Raw genomic sequence first — 18990 nt, forward strand, 5'->3', positions numbered from 1 at the left:
CAGAGGCAGCAGCACTCCAGCTCTTTCCACAGACAAAGCTTGAGTGATCTTACCACCCCGGAATTTCTGTGTTGGTTTTGGTAGCAGCATAACAATACCCTGCTTTTTCTGTCATCACTCAAAAGCCCATGAGTCAGGGAAGTTGTGGAATTGCTGAAATTGCCAACCTAAAGCTTCAGTATGGCTGGTGAGCAGTGGAAAGTCCTGATGATTGTCTAGAGCTCTTTGCATCAGACATGCAGAAGCATGGCTGGGAAATGCCATGCTGATTTTGTGATGTTGTGGACCTGTGCCTCTGGAACACCTGGGCAGGACTGGCAATCCCAGTTCTCCTTGCAGGCAGGAGAGGGCAGTAGTAACACACACATTGACCCATCTGTCCCTGTTTCCAAAACGGACTGCAGGAGGATGTGGCCTTGCTATTATTGACAGACCTCTCTGAGCTATTTCCTGGTGCTTTTAACTGATAGGATGAGGGGAAAAGGAATTTTGTTCCTAACAAGTGCTGGATAACAGCCTACAAGCCTGAAGTTCATTGGGGTTAGAGGCAGTGCATGCCCATAATACCTCATCTCAGTAGTGAAAGAGGATGAGAAAATGGATATGGGGTGGTGAGAAAGGGTAGTGAGACTTCTATAAGGCCCTGAGTGGCACAGCCTTTGGGGACAGGACATAAAAGTGACCCAGCAATTATTACAACCCATGGCTTTGTGATTTCTCACTAGAGCCAGGGAAAAATGAGGAAAATTTGCATCATTTTGGTTGAATTGTGTTCCATGAATGGGACAAATCCTCAGCTGAGAGGCAGGATGTTCATGGGCTACACAGCAATGGGGAGACACAACTTGCAGAGAGGAATTTCTTCTGGCCAGCTGGTTTATTCTCATGCCTCTGAAACCCCATGAGCCCTTAAATGTGGATAGAGGTAAGAATAAGATAATATTCCACTTACATTATTCCTTTTAATGTACAGGGGAATTAGGAACATGGTATATGAGGTCTCTCATCACCTTCACAACCAGAAAATTCCTGCTATCCACATGGTGATGATTTTATCAGACCAGGGAAGGACCACAGACTATATTCATAGGATTCACAAGCATGAGATGTTTGAGAGCGTCTCATCCCTGGGTCACTGTCAGGGCAAAGTGCTCTGGATACAAGAGGGACACCAAGGCCAAGAATCTTGCCAAAGCACAAGGACATTGGGATACACAGGACAATCCTGTTGCTGCTCAGCCCTTTCCCCTAGTACAGGGAAATTCACAGCCTGGAAGGGTTTTCAAACACTTCTGTCATGGAGGGGATGATTTGAGAGCTCGGATTTGTGGTCTCAGCTCTACTTCAGCCTCAAATATGAAACTGCAGTGAGCACAGCAAGACTGTGAACGTGTTCAAGGTTACCCCACACAGTCAGACCACACACCTAGGGCAGGTCTGCCCTGCTCCACACAGACTATTTATTTCTGTTTCCCATGGCTCATGAAGGCTAATTCTTCCCTCATCAAGGCTAATTAACCTAGAAGAAATGTTATCCTAACATGATGTTACTGCTCCAGGGAGACAGAGTGGCTTGTTTAGAGTGAAGTCTGATGCCTCTTTGTGTCTTTAATGTCTTTAGCAAAGCTCCCCTGCTGTTGTACATTGTTCCAGTGCCTTTGACTTCAGGGGAGCTCTGGCAGTCTGCATCCAGAGAGGATCTGTCCTTCTGCAAACCAGCTCTCCCCCAGCAGACTAATGATAATTACCCAACAGTAACCAGTACTTCAGCAAAGTCTTAGATCTCCTGCTCACACACAAACAGGAGACAAAGCCAGTTTCCATCCCATAGATCTTACCATGTAATAATATCCTCTGCTCTCATCTAAACCAAAGCATCTGGGAAGACGTACGTGCCCCCTAAACCACAGGCAATGAGAGCACAGCCACTAAAACCTCACTGCAGTAAATCAGGTCCCTCTTTCAGCATCTCTGAGGAGGATCTCACTCACCCACAGCCAGTGAGCACTGCTGTGATAGCAGCCACCACAATCCCAGCTCCATACTCCCACTCCTCCCTCCCCCAGCCCACAGATCCCACATGGAGAAGTGACAGACCGATTTCTTTTTTTGCTCCCTCTCCCTCCTTACTTGGTCGCTAGGATCATCTTTTTCCTCGCTGTCTGCTCTTTCTGTTCCATGTGCTGTCTGGCAATGTGCTCTCCTACTGCCTTGGCAGGGAACTCTGTTTCACAGGTGTAGCCGAAATCTCTGGCCAAATGTAGCGCTTCCCCTGCGGTCAAACAAAATGGGTCAGTCATTTCTTAGTGTTATTAGTACCATCATCATCATCATTACATTGTTGTTATTATTGTTCCAGAATTTATTACATTCTTAAAAAAAAAAACCCAAACATTAGCAAATCACTTCTGTAGACAGCGATTCTCAAGTCAGTTACACATTTCAGCCCAGCTGGGCTGTGGATGTTTAGCCATCAGCTGATTCCAGGCAGAAGATAGGAAGGATATTCCTCTCATCCAATGGAAGGATGTCCCTCTCAGGAGAAAATACTGGCCAAGACACTTGGCCCTGTCTTGCCACCAGTGAGTATTGGGCAGCTGCCCAATTTTGCAAGCCCTGTTCATAATTTATATTCAAGGCATGGAAAAGAGCAGAAAGTAGGAATAAACAACTTTGAAGACCTGAGTCAGCCTTTGGTGCCTTAGTGCCTGGGTGTGATGGAAGAAGAACCCTCTACCCCAGAAAAGCCCCATGGGGGTAACACACATTCCACTACATTTCCTTAGAGGTTAAGCCAACAGTACAAGTTCCCCACACCAGAGAAGAACAGACACCAAGGGAGAACTCAATAAATATTCTTGTTTCCAGAAGGATTGCAAAAAAAACTGACCAGGCAAAACAACAAGGGAAGATGATGAAGAAGGCAGTTGCACTGAGCACCTCTCTACCTCACGGCAAAGACTGAACACAAGAACCCAGCTCTGTGCTGACAGACAAATGCATCTGAAAGAAAAGCACCTTCTTCCCTAGCTTAGAGAATCCAGAATTTAATTTTAGGGTTTACTGAACACTCTGACCTGCACACTGTGACTCTGACAACATCGGTGTGGGATTTATCTGATCAAAAGCAGCTGTCTGGATTGTGAACAGCTGTGCAAAAGTTAGTTTTGCCTGGTGGGAAATAGGCATTTCCAGATGACACTTGCTCTCATCTCATTGCAGAAAGAAGAAGTAGGTCAGCTACCAGAAGCGTATGTTGAAGCACATCTGCATGAGTGACTAACAGAGATGTGCTCCAGAATAGTTTTGGAGTTCAGGGGTTGTAGGGTTTTTCCACTTTTATTTTTCTTTTTTTTTTTCAGAGTTGTGTGTTTGATTGCCATCAGGAGAAGTGGCATTGGACTCTGGCTCTTTGAAGTTCAAAAGGCTGAAGCTGTCAGGAGGGATACAGGACATGCAGCTCCTCTCTTTGAGAATATCTGCAGTGGAATTCATCAGATTAAATGTCAATATTGATGTCTGACGGAATACTTTCAAGTCAATGGAGACAAAGTAGCACTTGAAGCATGTATCATCCTGTACTACAGTAGAAGGCAAAAGGGAATCAGAGGAATTATGGAAAGTCTAGATTAGAACTCAGGAAATCACCTTCTGCTGACAGCATCGCCTTAGATGACGTTATTCAAGGCTTTTTCAAGCCTAGTCTTGAATGTTTCCAGCTATGGAAATTCCACAGCTGTTCTGAGCAATGTAATAAAATGTTAATTATGAATTTAGCTTCCCTTAATCATGAAATTAAATCATTAAACTCAGAAGTGCTGATTTCTCGCTATTTACTATGATCTGACATGAGAAGGTGCAACTGCAGTGAAGGTGGGGAGATGAATCCCATGCTCAGCCAGGCTTGGTTAAGCCAAGGAAGAGGAGAAGTTCCATGGAAACAGTGGTCCTGTGCCAGGGACAGTATGAGGAATAAGAAACTGCATGTATTGACCTCTACTTGAACTCCATTCTCCTTCTTCTGAGATATTATTGTCTCCCCTTCTACCACTGGAGTTTTTAATGGAAAAACACCTTTTGATTCCACAAGAAAATGCTTATAGTCTGTGTTTATCTGCCCCAGTTTATTCAGATACTGACAAAATCCATGCACCACTCCTAGGCAATCTGTTTGCTGATACCAGCCAGCTACAACCTCTGCAGCTGTAACCAACTTTACAGAAAAATTGAAGATTTGAGTCAAAATCATCTACTTTCTCTACTTTTTTTTTAAAAAAAAAAACATGATTTATCAGTATTCCTAAAAAGAATGAAGACATTAACAAGGAATCAGCATCTCTGAGCTGAAAGGAGAAACAGTTTCCACTTAGTTTGCAGCTTCTAGAAAGGTAAAATAATTTCCAGTGGAAGCAAAATATGTTTCAGTGATAAGATAACAGAGAATCAGAATGAACAATACAATTGACTGATTGCTTTGTTTTTCAAACATCTATCCCTGACTTCTTCATGGGTGAGAAAGGGTAAAAATTTAAGCCATAAATTTTACATTTCTGTAGAGTAGTTTCAAAATGTCTATTTCAGATATGCTTTTATTCTTCCTTAAATAAAGACTTACAGAGTAAATCTATTTCAGAAGAGCATGGGGTTTTCTTTTCAACAAAATTCTGTTAAAATACTTTGTAGGTTTATCTTCATTCCAGCATGGAAAGAAAATAAAAGTCAAACCCTTTGAAGCTGTCATCAGGTGCAATTGCAATTCTCCAGACAGCTTCATCATGGTCCCAGTCAGTCCCAGTAACAGTACAAGGAATGTAGACAGCAAAGAATTTAAACATTTAGCCATTGCAAAAGTGTTGGTTTCTTCAGGAGAGCAGAGCTTTTTGTGTTGAAAAGTTTGCATTCATTTAACATGATCAAAAATTAAATGACTGAAATGAGAATGTGTCCACTTACTGTTAGAAAAAAAAGGAATGAAAATGTGAATTGTCATTCAAATTTATATTTATAAAGATGGCTTATATTATTTGCTAGAGCTGAGAAAATTATACTAATACTGTTCTGATAATCTGAGAAAATGATTCAAAGGTATAAAACCTGTCTGGACCTGGGGTTGTGACTGTGATATAAAACAGTCTGAACAAAAAGAAAAAAAAATTACATATCTCTTCTTGAATATAGATTGGTGAAAATATAGATACAAATGTAATTATTGTTTTTAATGAAGTAATAATTAAAATAATTTAAATTAAAATTGAAAATATTTTTCTGGAAATGGAAAGCTCACATACACTAAAAATGCATGTTAGAGCTATGCATATTTATTCATATAAGCATGCATATGGTATAAGGAGCAGGCATCCTGAATTCTAACTACAAATTCTAAATTAAAAAACAATTTTAAAATTTGGACTTGAGAACACTCTGCAGAATATAATTTCTCCTATCTCATTGTTAAGCAAAGATGTAATTTCAAACCAGGACCAAATGATGATTTGATGCTTAGAAGTGTACTGTGATACACATTTTTTTTGGTGAATAGATATCCTTTTGATTACTGTACAGTAGGATTAAGTCTGCTTGGTGGGGGAAAGTAGTTTATACAGTGTCATAGAATATGTTATTTCTTTTTCTACAGCATAATTTGGACAATGATTTACTTTGGGAGAAAATGTGTAAATGTTGGAAATGTGGATGTACCGATCTTTTTCTTTTACCTTAGATTTCCCATCTTCTGCCTAGTTTTACCTCGTGGTAGGACTCAAAATAAAGGTAGAAACAACTAAAACCTCTGACTATTAAAATTACTTGCCTTGTTTCAATCTAAGTTCAACCTAAAATCCTAATCCTAAAAATCTAAAATCCAATTTCCCTGTGTGGAAATGTGGATGAACCAACCTTTTCCCTTTTCCTTTATATTTCCCATCTTCTGCCTTGTTGTTATTTACCTCACAGTAGGAATCAGATAGAAACAACTAAAACATCTGATTATTAAAGTTAGTTGCCTTGTTTCAATCTAAATTCAACCTAAAACCCTAATCCTAAAAACCCAAAATCCAATTTCCCCATGTGGAAATGTGGATGAACCGACCTTTTTTCTCTTACCTTAGATTTCCCATTTTCTGCCTAGTTGATATTTACCTCAAAATAGGAATCACAATAAAGGTAGAAACAACTAAAAAGCCTTACTATTATAGTTACTTGCCTTGTTTCAATGTAAATTCAACCTAAAATCCTAATCACCTAAATTTCAGTTTCCCTGTGTGGAATTGTGGATGAACTGACCTTTTTGTTTTACCTTAGATTTTCCATCTTCTGCCTTGTTGTTATTTACCTCATTGTAAGAATCACAATAAAGGTAGAAACCACCAAACCCCCTGACTATCAAAGCTACTTGCCTTGTTTCAATCTAGATTCAGCCTAAAACCCTAAAATCCAATTTCCTCGTGTGGAAATGTGGATGAATTGACCTTTTTTCTTTTACCTTAGATTTTCCATCTTCTGCCTAGTTGAAGGAGGAATCACGATAAAGGTAGAAACAACTAAAACCCCTGACTATTATAGTCACTTGCCTTGTTTCAATCTAAATTCAACCTAAACCCCAATTTCCCCATGTGTGTGATGCCCCCAGCTCTTTGATAAAGAGAAATGTTGGGAATCTTGGACTCTCCTTAAACCCAGCCCTGCATCTCCCGGAGTTTGACAATTGAGCAGCGAGCTTTGCTGGAAAAGGGACAGGTGCTGGAGCAGAATGGGCAGGGACAGCTCTGGAGAGCCTCGGTGGGGAGAGCAGCACCTTGAAAGGTGTCTGTGGGCAGGTGCAAGGAGCAGAGTGAGGGTCCCCCGGGGCCAGCAGGAGTGAGAGCTGCTCCGGTGAGGAGTGAAGGCAGGAGCTGTGTCCCCAGGAGAGGGACACTCGCCATGTGAGCCTCCCACTCTCCTCCACTGAGCCTCCTCCGGATGCTCTACCCGGCAGAAATGTCACTCAGGGGGAGGAGGGACAGGCGGGAGGTGGAAGGAAAATTTATTCTATTTGTAGGGTGAGAAGGGAGGAGGAACAAGTGGAAGGATGTTTAAACAAAGGCTGGTGGGGGAGAAGTGTGATAGTTGAGAGCACGATGAAAAAAGAAGCCACTGACCTATTTTTCTCAAGAGTTTTGGTCCCCAAATGATGAATGTCATTAATTCTCTGTCTAGGAAATTTAGTGTCTTAATCGGGTTTGACAGAAAAACAAACTCTAGAATTTTTATTAGTTTTTCTTTTTTTTTAGTCTGATGGTTTAAAAATCATTCAGGCACTGCTTTAACCTGCATCTGCAATCACACTTATGCCTTGTTAAGTGACCCATTCAGACAGAAGGGGACACATTCCCTCTTTTCACATCCTTCATTTCTCCCACTGGAGAAGCTTTTGACTCTTTTGAGCCCATAGTAAACCTTAGCCTTGGAAATACTAGTATTTATCCGAGGAGCCTTTATTTTACAGCTAATATGTAGAAATTTTCCTTTTGGATCTCGCAAGAAAAATGACCTTTCCCTCCATCTAGTCCAGGCACTAGAGGGCATCCCTCGCCTGCAGGTTGCATGGTGATGCGTCCTCAAATTGCTCAGGAGAGCCCTGCAACACTGATTTCACCCTCCCTCTCTGCCTTTTCACTCCTTGTGCTGATTTATGTGCATGACAAAGAGAACAGAACTGATCTGTCAAACAATTCTTATTTTGGTCCCTAACAAAGACTCTAAAGATGCGACCTGATCCAGTCAGCAGTAAGCATCTTGCAGCAGAGCACAACTCCAAAGAGAAAAAACTTTGCAGAAAACAGTAGGCCACAAAATAATTTTCACAAAATCTGGACCTTACTGTGACAGAGAAAGCCTAGAATTAAATTTCAGTTCCTCATTGAACTTAACAGACTCCCCAAAACTCAATGAATTCAGTATGTTTTAGAGGAAGCAAAGTAGGAGTCATGACAGAGATTTTTGACTGGCTTTTGGTCAATAAACACAATAATGCAACTAATTTTGCCATATCTTGTATCACATAGATATTCAAGAGGTGGAGCATGCTTTTACCTTAAAGAGATATTAAAACCTCAATATATTGAAGACTGTGAGGACCTTTAATAATAATAAATTTAGAACCATCTGAAGAAGTCAAGAGTGACACAATCTTGGGTTCTTATGAGATGTACACAAAATGTACCTGATATTTTAGAGATTTTAATAAATAAAACTAACAAATTATTATTTCAATTTCTGTATTGCTATCACAGAGAAAAAGCTCATGTTTTTTTTTTCTCTGGATTCCCTAACCCACAGAATAAGCCTGTGTCCTTCCATTTCTGCCCCCTCCAGCAGCAGGAACCATTGAAGGATGGTTTTCCTTGAAGAAATTGTGCTGTAAGTTAATTCCACTTAGAAGGAATATCTTCAAGTCCAAAGTCAGAACAGCTTATACCACCAAGAATTCAATGAGCACCACCAAGTTTGACCCAGAATTGGTTACACAGACAGGGAATGAGCTTCGCTTAATTTTCTGTTGGAATGTTAACATGGAGGTGCCAGTCTCAAAAATTCCATGAGATAAAATTCACAATTAGCATATCCAGGCAAAAAGGTCTCTGCCAAAGTGAGCTCAGGCACATCAGTATTTGCCTTTAGGACTCACAGCAAGGCAGTTAAAGAACAGAAACAACACCACAGGCTTGATAGCAGGTTTGCTACAGGCTTTGAATAAAGACAGGGAGGTGGCACAGCTCCATTCCTGGGAAGCAGGAATCTAACCCTGACTTACAGTAAAATTTCTCAGCCATCAGCCCCAGGCCAGCAGTTGTCAAACAGTCCCTCAGTCTCTTCTGATGAATGAATGAATAACTGGTCACATAGAATCCCAGAACCATGGAATGGTCTAGGTTGGAAGAAACCTTAAAGATAACCAGCTCCATACCCTGCCATGGGCAGGGACACCTTCCACCATCCCAGGCTGCTCCAAGCCCTGTCCAGCCTGGCCTTGGACACTTCCAGGGATCCAGGGGCAGCCACAGCTTCTCTGGGTACCCTGTGTCAAGACCTCACCACCCTCACAGGCAACAAATTCTTCCTGATTTCAGCTTAAAGCCACTGTTCTGTTTACTGATAAAACCCAGCTTTGTTTATTCTGCCCTGAACTGAGATGCCTGAAGGTGGGAACAGCCCCTGCTCCTCTAACTTGGTACCTTTTCTAAGACTGAAACTCCATGAGAGCTTCCAATTGCAAGCAGGTGTGATATGGACACATCTGTGCTTCAGAGCAGCCCCACTGAACTTCCCTGTGCTCAGTGACCCCTGAAAATCTCATCCCTTGTCATAGATGCTGAAAATCATCAGTGTTGAGGATTCAATGCTATTTCTGCCTTGAAGAGTCTCCATCCTTTGGGATAATAAAAACTCACAAAGTCCTGAGCAAGCTCTTCTAATTGACCCTGCTTTGAGCAGAAGGATTGGCCTGGGAGATCACCAGAGGAATCTTCCAGCCTCAATCCTTCTGTAATTCTGTGGTAATACGTGCTGAGACCTCAGCCTACTTGCCTAGATCTTATGGCCCTTTCAGGCTATGACTGTAGAAGGTATTGACCTTTAGGATGAGCTGAGTTCTCTCAGCATCAAGGAGGAGGGATCTGAAATTCCCAGAGCTGCAACTCACAGCCAAACAACAAACTGGGTACTTAGTGGATTCACCCAGAACAGAGGAGATGCAGGTAGAGTTTCTTCCCTTTGCCTGAGGGGTTTGAACCTGCATCTCCCAGCTGAAGGTTTGAAGAACCTGGCAGTATTTGGTGAATGATATTTAAACAACAAATAAAGGCCAAGAAAGTATCTCCTGAGCCTGTCTAGATATTATCTGAAAACAGATTTCATTCATTTATGTGTGTGGGGAAAAGGCTTGTCTAAATATTATGCTTTCTTATGGGAGACAAAAAAAAAAAATCATCACATTTTTGGACCAGCTCCAGGAAATTCATAAGTTAAAAAAAAAGAAAAGGAGGATAAACAAACCTACTTACAGAGTTAGTATAAGACATTCATCTCTCTCACAAGAACACTCAGAACATCGATTTGTAAGCACAAATCAATGCTGAGGAAACTGCAGAACCAAGACACTTGCTGGGAGCCAAGATATCTCAGAGTAAACTTCCATTCTGCAACTCACTCTTTCTGTGGCTTTAGGCAAGTCAGGTCTCTTTATACAAAATACAGATTATGGAATTTAACCCTATGGCTGAAAAGGGTTGCATGCCATGAAACATTTTAATTATGGTAATATTATATTGCAATATTAGAGACCCTACCTTCTACCAGGGAAGTCAGGAGTGTGACATTTGCTGCTTTTCTTCTTCCTGCAGGCAAATTTAGTCCAAGTCTGTCTAATTTTTCTCTCAAGCAGCGTCCTCCGTTCTTGGATTTTGCTCTGTCATGAGAGAACAGTAGGAAAGAGATATATTTGTCATTATTCTGCACCTTTCCCCCATGTTAATATAAGCCTAGAAATTGTGCACACTTCATTGACTAATATGTAGAGTAATGCTTTCAGTGGTGACATCCATGGGAAATATTTCAGAGCTATATACTTAATTTCCTGTGTGCTCTAGGTGATTCTTTAATCTAGGTGATTCTTTAACATCAGCTTTCTGGCAGAGTTAGAGGTTGTAATGCCTGTCATGGGAGCATCAGATCTTCAGGCAGTTTCCACCTAGAGGAGCCCAGTGTCCTGATTTGGGCATGGCACCTGGGGTTTCAGTGACTAAATGTAAATATTGACAGTGCAAACACTTACACCTGATTTAGCCAAGCCAGGCTTCAAAGACAAATTAGACACAAACATGACCTTAGAATCAGATTAAACAGATATCCACAATGAGTGAACTTTACTCGTCTGGCTTATCTGGCTACTAAAGGAAGCCAGATAAGTATTTAAATGTAGATGTCTGTGTGGAAACCAGCTCTAACTATCCCTCCATAATTTATGTAGAGATCTGGGTATTTGGAAATGTTGTCTGCAAAGCCCAAAACTCACAAGTGAGAAGGCCAAGGCAATAGGAAATGCTGAAGCTAAAATCTCAACAATCATTGGTTATCTGTGCCCCATTGCCAAACACCTACATCCCATTGTTCTCGCAAAATGGGTCCTGGTGTGTCCCAGCTACTTTTCTGTAGTACTTTTCAGACAAATCCACTTATGCAACAGATGTAGGTTCAAATTTTTCCTCAGCCTGAGGGAATTTAAACCTGTGTCTTTCAAACAGATGCAGCAGTCAGCTGACAACCAATGTTAAAATGCTTCAACAATGAATAAAACAGTGACTGGAACCCTGATATCTCACATCCCAAATGAATGACCTGTCCTTTAATTAGATAAGCATCTATACCTTTGTTTTTTGTACAAGAAATACATAATTAACCCCAAACGAGACTGAGGGGCCCATAGCTTAGAAAAAGTAATTTCTGAGTAAATATTTTGAGGTTCATGTTCAAGTTCCTTCAGGCAGAGGAGGAAACCAAACACAGAACATCATTGTTTGAATGTTTGTTTTTATGCATTAAAAATACCACAACTTTGGCCACATTGTTTGCCAGGAAATACTTTCTGAAAAGATTTTTTTCTTTATTCAGAAGAACACTTTACTCCCAAAGCAAGCTATTTGGGAAGATAGGTAACCAGTGACTGCTGGCAGGATGCAGAAACAAGCCTTCAAGGTCTCAGTTAAACAATCAATGAGATTTTGTTTTCCTAACTCTTTCCTGGTCAAATACAGAGTGCTTGAGCATGTTCCCCAGCTGTGAAACCCTCAGTTACAAACTCACCAAATCTCTTCTATTGCTCTCTCTGATTCATAAAACAGAATCAGTACATCCAAAGTGCAGACAGGGAGGAGTCCCTGGTTTTTGCAAACTCCTGAACCATGCCAAGGGTTAATTTGGAAGAGGAGATATTTAGTCTGGGTCAAAAACCTGTGGGGATCATTCAAGCATTTTAATAACAGAGAAGTGAGGCCCCACATTCAAGTCGATGCCTTGAATCCATAATAGCTTGCACTGTATTGATGAAATCTGCAGCACGAATATTTAAATGAGAATTAGCTGAAGGTTTCTTCAGGATGAAACAAACAGAGGGGAAAATTTTGGTGAATGTAGATTTTGGATTCCAATGCCCATAGAGGCAGTTGAATGGGACTCACGCCTTGAAAACAATTTATAGTCTATAGTCATTATTCTCCAAGATGCGTCAAGACAGCTCTGGAGTGCCTGCGTGTCTCAGGCTGGTTAAAATGACTTTCAGTACAAGCAGGAGGATCAGTGTGGCCCTCAGTGCCAGCAGTGAAATAGCCCATGACTTTCCAGCTAGTTTTGATCAAAGGGTGCTCAGGCAGCTGATGCCATCTGAGCTGACGCCTCAGGGACACCGTGACTTAGATATGCCTGGCTGAATTACAGTTGCCTCCTGGTTTTCCTCTTGCAGTGTGAGGCACAGTCTGCCCCTTTCCTTCTTTCTGCTCCTGCTCTCTGCAGGTGTCTGCTCTGGTCAGTGAAGGGTCAGAGGCAAAACTTTACCTAAGTCTTCACTTCTCCCCTAATATCTCACAATGAGAAAAGTAAAAGCAGGTTATTTTATCTTTTTTGTGCTCAAAAAACCATGCAAATAAAGGAAAGAGAAGGCATCTCTACATCTCAGTTTTTTATTCTTTTGTTGAGGGAGGGCTGTAACTATTGCAAAACTATTTTCTTTGAGATTGTTTCTCAGCACGAATTTAGATTTGTAGGTCTGGTGAAATTTTCCACACATTGAATTTCCTTTTCCTTTTTTGCTCAAAACTAGTCAAAGCAATATCTATCCACATCTGATGAGTAACTGAACAGAGGAGGTAAAAAAAAATCAGCTTGATGAAAAATGTAAACTTGCTAATTTACTGAAAATTCCCCAGTGTTCCCTCCTGATCCATCCCCTTCTGTTCACCTCAAGTGCAACCACTATCCAAGTAGGGGAAAAGAACAAAACCTATCTCTTGAAAATAAATAAAATTACAGCAATTACTGCATTGTCTAGGAGTTGTTATCCTCACCTTCAACTTACCTTCTCAAAATACCTCCGAGGAGGGAGGCGTTGAGGCATTCTGGTGGTGAAAGGCGCCTCTTCACCTCGGCGATGGTCACTTTGTACTTGGAAGTGGAGCTGAGCAGGGACAAGCGACCAGGAACGGAGCAGAACAGGTCAGTGGGGTTCACAACACAGGTGCCACCTTCAAAAAAAGGAAATATTAAAGTGAGGGAAAGCTCCTCTTCTGTGTTTTGGCAAACTCAACCATGAAGAACAATTCCGTGCTTCTCTTGTGGTTGATTTTGTTTGGGTTTGTTTTTTCTTAGGGTGTGTGTGGTTTGGCTTTCTGTAATATTAGTGTTCTGAGAAAAATGAATATGTTGGAATTTCAGTGTGGGAACAGTGAATTGTTAGTTCTCATAAGCTTTACCGTCAAAACACCTTGTTATGGTTATTTGATATAGTTTGATTTCATGCTCTGAAAAAATTACCTATTATCACTAAGGTCTCTCCAATCTAGTATAAACTTTAAAAATAAGATTGAACCCTCACTCACAATTTTAAAAAAACACAGTTTGTGAAAATATTAGGATGTTGGTTCTAATGGGAAATGTTAAATTTAACTCTCATAGCAGTATCTAGGATTACAAAGATGCAAGAAGACCATGGATGTGCAGTGATTTGCCGCAAGAACAGCTTTCCACACCTTTGAACTCATAAATTCCTTCCAAAGTTAGGTCAAATCCTCAGCTGATATTAATGATTGAAATCTATTGAGCTACATCAGTTTATCTCAGGTTAGCTGTGCAATTGTTTATTTCTTGAGAGTGGCAATTACTTGGCCTGGGTCTAAAACTGCTGAATGATCACCAAATCTTTCAGTCAAGACTGTGATCAATAACTCCTCAGGCAAAACTGAGCTTTTAACTTAAAGTTAGTGTGAGAGAGAGAAAGAGAGAAAACTTTCTCTTCAACTGATCCAAGAGAGTAGAACAAACTCCCAGGGAAAAAAAAGAAATAATCTTAAGGACTAACACATATTTTATCACCAAGCACAAAACACTTTTCTTTGACCTGCCTTCTCCAACCTGACTACAACAAAAAAAATCTGTGAAGGAAATAAACCTTACCACTGCATGCACTATTATTCCCTGAGGGAAAGATGAGAAAAAGAAGAATGAGCTGCATATGACAGTGATACAAAATATCATAAAATTCAATGCACTACTAGGAGAAGTTCAGATTGTTTATATGAGGATGATGATGTGAAGACCTTCTTAGAGTAGAATGGATCTGTGCTCATCACTCATGCTTAAAGGAGGCATACTGTATCTTTCAAAATACCCTGATAGTTTCTTTTTTCCTATGAACATTTTAATCTCTTTTGACTACAAAAGCTCACTTTGTTGCACTTAAAAATTTTAGCTTCTAACCAAAATTCTATAATGAGAATAGAATAGAATAGAATAGAATAGAATAGAATAGAATAGAATAGAATAGAATAGAATAGAATAGAATGACAATTAAAAGTCCCTTTAGGTAAGATCCTACGCCTTTATCAACTTACACATGCAGCCCTCTTAAAATTAAGGTGACTCTGTTCCACTTCTCACAGAGACAGACTGAAGGATGAACCTTCATTAAATGCAGACTATTGCTTGCTTACATAAGGCAAACAGAATTTCTTTCCAAATATTTCAGCTCTTGAAGGTATATTTAAACATTTGTGCTGACAGCAACACCAGAAAAGAACATCTCTTGGTATCAATCCCAGATGGGTGAGATCCTGACTCTGTACAGCAGGGTATTTTATGACTTCTAATTATGTTCCAGGGCAGATATTAGTGTCCACTTCTTAGACAGGATATAGAGACAATTCATGCATCACCAAAATATAGGCACATCAAGGGCACCGATGCACATTTTTACACAGCTCAAAGCTACAATTAATGAGCTCAAGTGCTCAAACACAGAAATCTGGCACCACACGCCTGAAATAATTTTTGGTCTGTGTTGTTTTGGTGTGTTTGGGTTTTCTTTGGTAGATTTTCTTTTTCTTTTTTTTTTCCAGAAACCTGTAAATATTTTCAAGTAACGTTTTCCAACTTCTGGTCTGTCAGGTACATTTGTGAAGAGCGTTAACACGGAGTAGATCTGTTTGTTTGGCATCTGCCACACAATGCACATACACACGTGTATATATATATACGTGTCAAGAAAACAGTAGCACTGTCTACATATTTATTTACTTCAATGAGTCTCTAGATTTTATAACGAGTGAGACTGTACTGAAATCAGTGTCATATTAAAGTTCATCTCCTTGCCAGGTTAAGCCAGTATGTGCACCCTTTATGCCAGATAAATAATTGTTCCTTTAATCCAAAAACCTGTTACCCTGCAGCTGCTCCTACACTAACAAGAATTTACTGCAACGCTTTTTATTACTATTTAGTAGAAAGTTGCTTACAGTCTGAAATATTTTAAAATATTATGCCCAAGCAACGTGATCTAAACCAAGAAAGTTCCAGGTGAGCCAGGTATGGGTTAAAAATAAAAGAACTCAGCAAGTCTAGATCATTTGCTTTCCAGAAACATGGGGAAAAAGTAGCAAATTACAAGAAGGTAAAATCTATTGCATATAATTATTTCACTCAATTAATTATTCATTGACACAGCAACAGAGAGCAGTGTGGTACTTTCTAGATGAAGATATATCTTTGTCACAAGCTGTGTGCATTTTTAAAGGCATGAATTTCCTACCAAAAACACCACCTTGGAGAGGAGATGGATGAAGACCTGGCCTTTGCACCACTGGTAAACAGAAAAAGGCATAGCGGGCTGCTGGAAAGAGACGAGAAAGGAGAAGGGCAGCCACACAGGAAGATTAAGGATTAGGTTTCTTGTCAAGCACAAGCTTCAGAGTATTCCTTCCCTCCTTGTGTTCATGTGTTAGAGTGATTTTGCAAAGCAGCTTAACATGAAGACCACAAGAAATGTTTTAAGGTGAACTAAACAGCAGTGGCAACAATCAGATTTTTTCCTGTCAACACAATGCCATTGTAGGTGCTGCTGGAAAAGTCAATCCTCGCTTAATTGCTGACCCAATCTTGTCATAACAGAGCACTTGAGAGGTGGGATGCTAAGATACGAGCAGAAGAAGCAGAAATAATGCCTCAAAACCAGAGTGGAAATAATGCTTTTCATGAGTCTAGTGATTCAGCCTGGAGATCCCTGTTACTCTCAGCAGTTTTTGCTGGCTTTGGAAATCTTTGCAGACTGACTTCTGGTGCCAGGACACATAAAACCCCCTCAGCTCATCAAATTAAGAGCCCCACATGCGGGAGCAACAAAGAAATCTGCCCACAAATTTCTTTTTGCTACCCAAAGTGTGCCTGAAGAAGGGCAAGCTGTGGCCCTTGCACCCTGGCTCGTTATCCATGGTATTCATCCTATGGAAAAGCCAGAAAATGGAAAAGGAGAGCAGGCAGACAGTGAGATAACTGGTGGGATCATCCAGCTGATTGCCTCAGCAATTTTGTGCTCTGAGTTCCACATGAAATGGGCCTGTGAGTGTTAAGATTCTTTTTAGGACAACTGTTTATTCCCATAGGGAAGTGATAATGTGGTCTGATCTGATTTCATCTGTTGCCATAAGGTACTTCTTTGGAAATGACTGTAAATGGTGATGGTTGTGCTCTTACAGCCAGAGGTCTGGAAACAGAGGCAGGACAAGATTTAGGCAAAGGGAGAATTATAATTTATATTGCAACTGATAGATTAGGGGGAAAAAAAGAAAGGAAGGAAGATTTCAGGCACTCAATCTCTTCTTTAAGGCTTCTCTCTCATCCAACTCTATTCCATTACTTCTTTATTCATGACAGTTTTCATCTCTAATCTGTCATCTTCATGTTGATTTCAATAAATACAATTTATTTTTGCAATAAACACAAGATAATAATGGGTGGGAAAGATGCTTTGTGCAGCTGATCTCATCTAGGTGAGAGATCAAGGGCCCAAAACTGCTGTGTACTGAACCCCCACATCACCACAAAAGAATATATATAACCTGATGTAGTTAAAGATGTCCCTGCTCATTGCAAAGGATTGGACAAGATGACTTTTAAAGGTCTCTTCCAACACAAAATATTCTATTATTATAATCTATGATTATTTTCAAGTGTCCTGAGAGAGAGGAATGACAAAGGACTAAGTTTGTTTACTTTGAGGGCCCAAACCTTTTCCTTCTGACTGACTGGTTCATGCTCCACACAGGGTCCTCCTTCATGAGAACTGTGCTTTTGCTTTGTTTCCCAAGCCTAGAACAAGCAAAAGTTAGACTATGTGGCACTGGAAAAGGTACTCAGAGCAAACATGGGGAGAGCATTTTCCCTCTCTCATCCCTGTCTCCACATCAAATAGCACACGTGGGTACAAGATGCCAGCACAAGTGATGATGGGTTGTGCAGATGACAGCAGGGAGAACAGAGCCCTGCTCGAACCCACCCATCTTGTCAGCACAATGAAAATCCCAATAACACACGTGGAGAGGGAGCTGGCTCTGTTTTGGTTGCAGGTTCCCTTTGTACAGATGAAGAGAACAATGGGATGGCTGGAGTGAGGTCATTTATTCTGATTTAGTTACTCGGGCACCTGCCAAAATGTGAGGCTCCCTTACACCATCAGAGTAAAATATTTGTGCATCCTTTCATCAATAAAATCAATATTCTGGAATATTTTTTATACTTTTCATAGGCAATGGTTATGGTTTTTTTCCAGGAATGACAGAGACAAATGTCCATGATTGTCACTAGATGGTTTTTACACTTCAAATACAATTTTTTTCTAAAATATTTGTCTATAATTTTGTGCATCCTTACAACTCTTAAAGGCCATCTTTTATTTGTTAATTGTAACTGCCACAATATGATGAGTGTTTCATATTCATTCAATACAACATAGTCCCTCTCTCCAAGATATTCACCTGTAAATGTCATGCACCTATGTAAGGAAACATCATAATACACTGGTGACAACACTGCAGAAGTGCTGTTTATTTTGTTTTTCAGGATATAGACATTTGTATACTTGTGTACATTATTCAGTATAAGCACACCTGAATGTCAACAGATTGATCTTATATAAAATATTAATAGCATACTATGCTTTTTATTAGTCTATTATTTATATTTACAGGTGCTGTTTGTGAGGTCCTCCAGTTTATAGTGTATTTTCTGCCCTGTGCTGAAATTCTGGCAAGTTTAGAGTACGTTAGGAAATAAAGACATTAGAATCTGTCTCTCCTTAGCTTTATTCCCTTATCATGTAGCAAATGTAAGCAAGCAGTCATCAGTACAGATTTTGTCAGTACTGTTTAATCCCATTTTCCGTTCCAAAAGGTCTATAAGCAATGTAAAATGTTCTCCAAATTATCCTCACATGACCCAGTCATTAGCATCAGCAGCTAAATATTCAAAACTCTAAAACTAATCTACATTTGTCAGGAAAAATAGGAAGTACTGAAATTTTTTTGGTTTTTTCCCCAGTTATTCTTTTAGTTTCATTTAAGTTAACAAACTTTTCATTGCATTGGTAGCCACATAAAACGAGCTCATGCCACGAAGACAAACAATTCTGAGATGTCCCTCACTACAACATTCACGCCAAGCAAACAAAGACATGCCTGCAAGAACAGCATGAGGAATTTTTAAATATAAACCAAAATGTTCAGTAAGATTGAGGGTATCACCATCAGTTTGTAAGACCAGCCTCTTACCTACACCACCTAAACAAAAATTCTTTGTTTTTTAAGGATATTAAGAACTGTAAGAGTTTTAAGTGTAAGCAAGGTTTAAAAAAGAGCTTGGGAGAAGCAAGGTGAAAAAGAGAATAATACGAATAAGTTGGTTTGTTACAGGAAACCA

At 40.1% G+C, this 18990-nt stretch overlaps 1 protein-coding gene across 1 annotated transcript in view; it reads right to left on the minus strand.

Annotated features, from left to right (window-relative positions):
• The window catches only part of TFAP2D (transcription factor AP-2 delta), a 48302-nt gene that overhangs the window by 17975 nt on the left and 11337 nt on the right, over nt 1-18990 (minus strand). Inside the window, exons 4-6 of the mRNA XM_074538649.1 lie at nt 13106-13271; nt 10326-10444; nt 2131-2272 (exon numbers count right to left, since the gene is read on the minus strand). Coding sequence (XP_074394750.1) covers nt 2131-2272; nt 10326-10444; nt 13106-13271 — 427 coding nt within the window. The remainder of the gene's footprint in view (nt 1-2130; nt 2273-10325; nt 10445-13105; nt 13272-18990) is intronic.

Source organism: Zonotrichia albicollis, chromosome 3, assembly GCF_047830755.1.
Source record: "Zonotrichia albicollis isolate bZonAlb1 chromosome 3, bZonAlb1.hap1, whole genome shotgun sequence".
NCBI classification, from domain to species: Eukaryota; Metazoa; Chordata; class Aves; order Passeriformes; family Passerellidae; genus Zonotrichia; species Zonotrichia albicollis.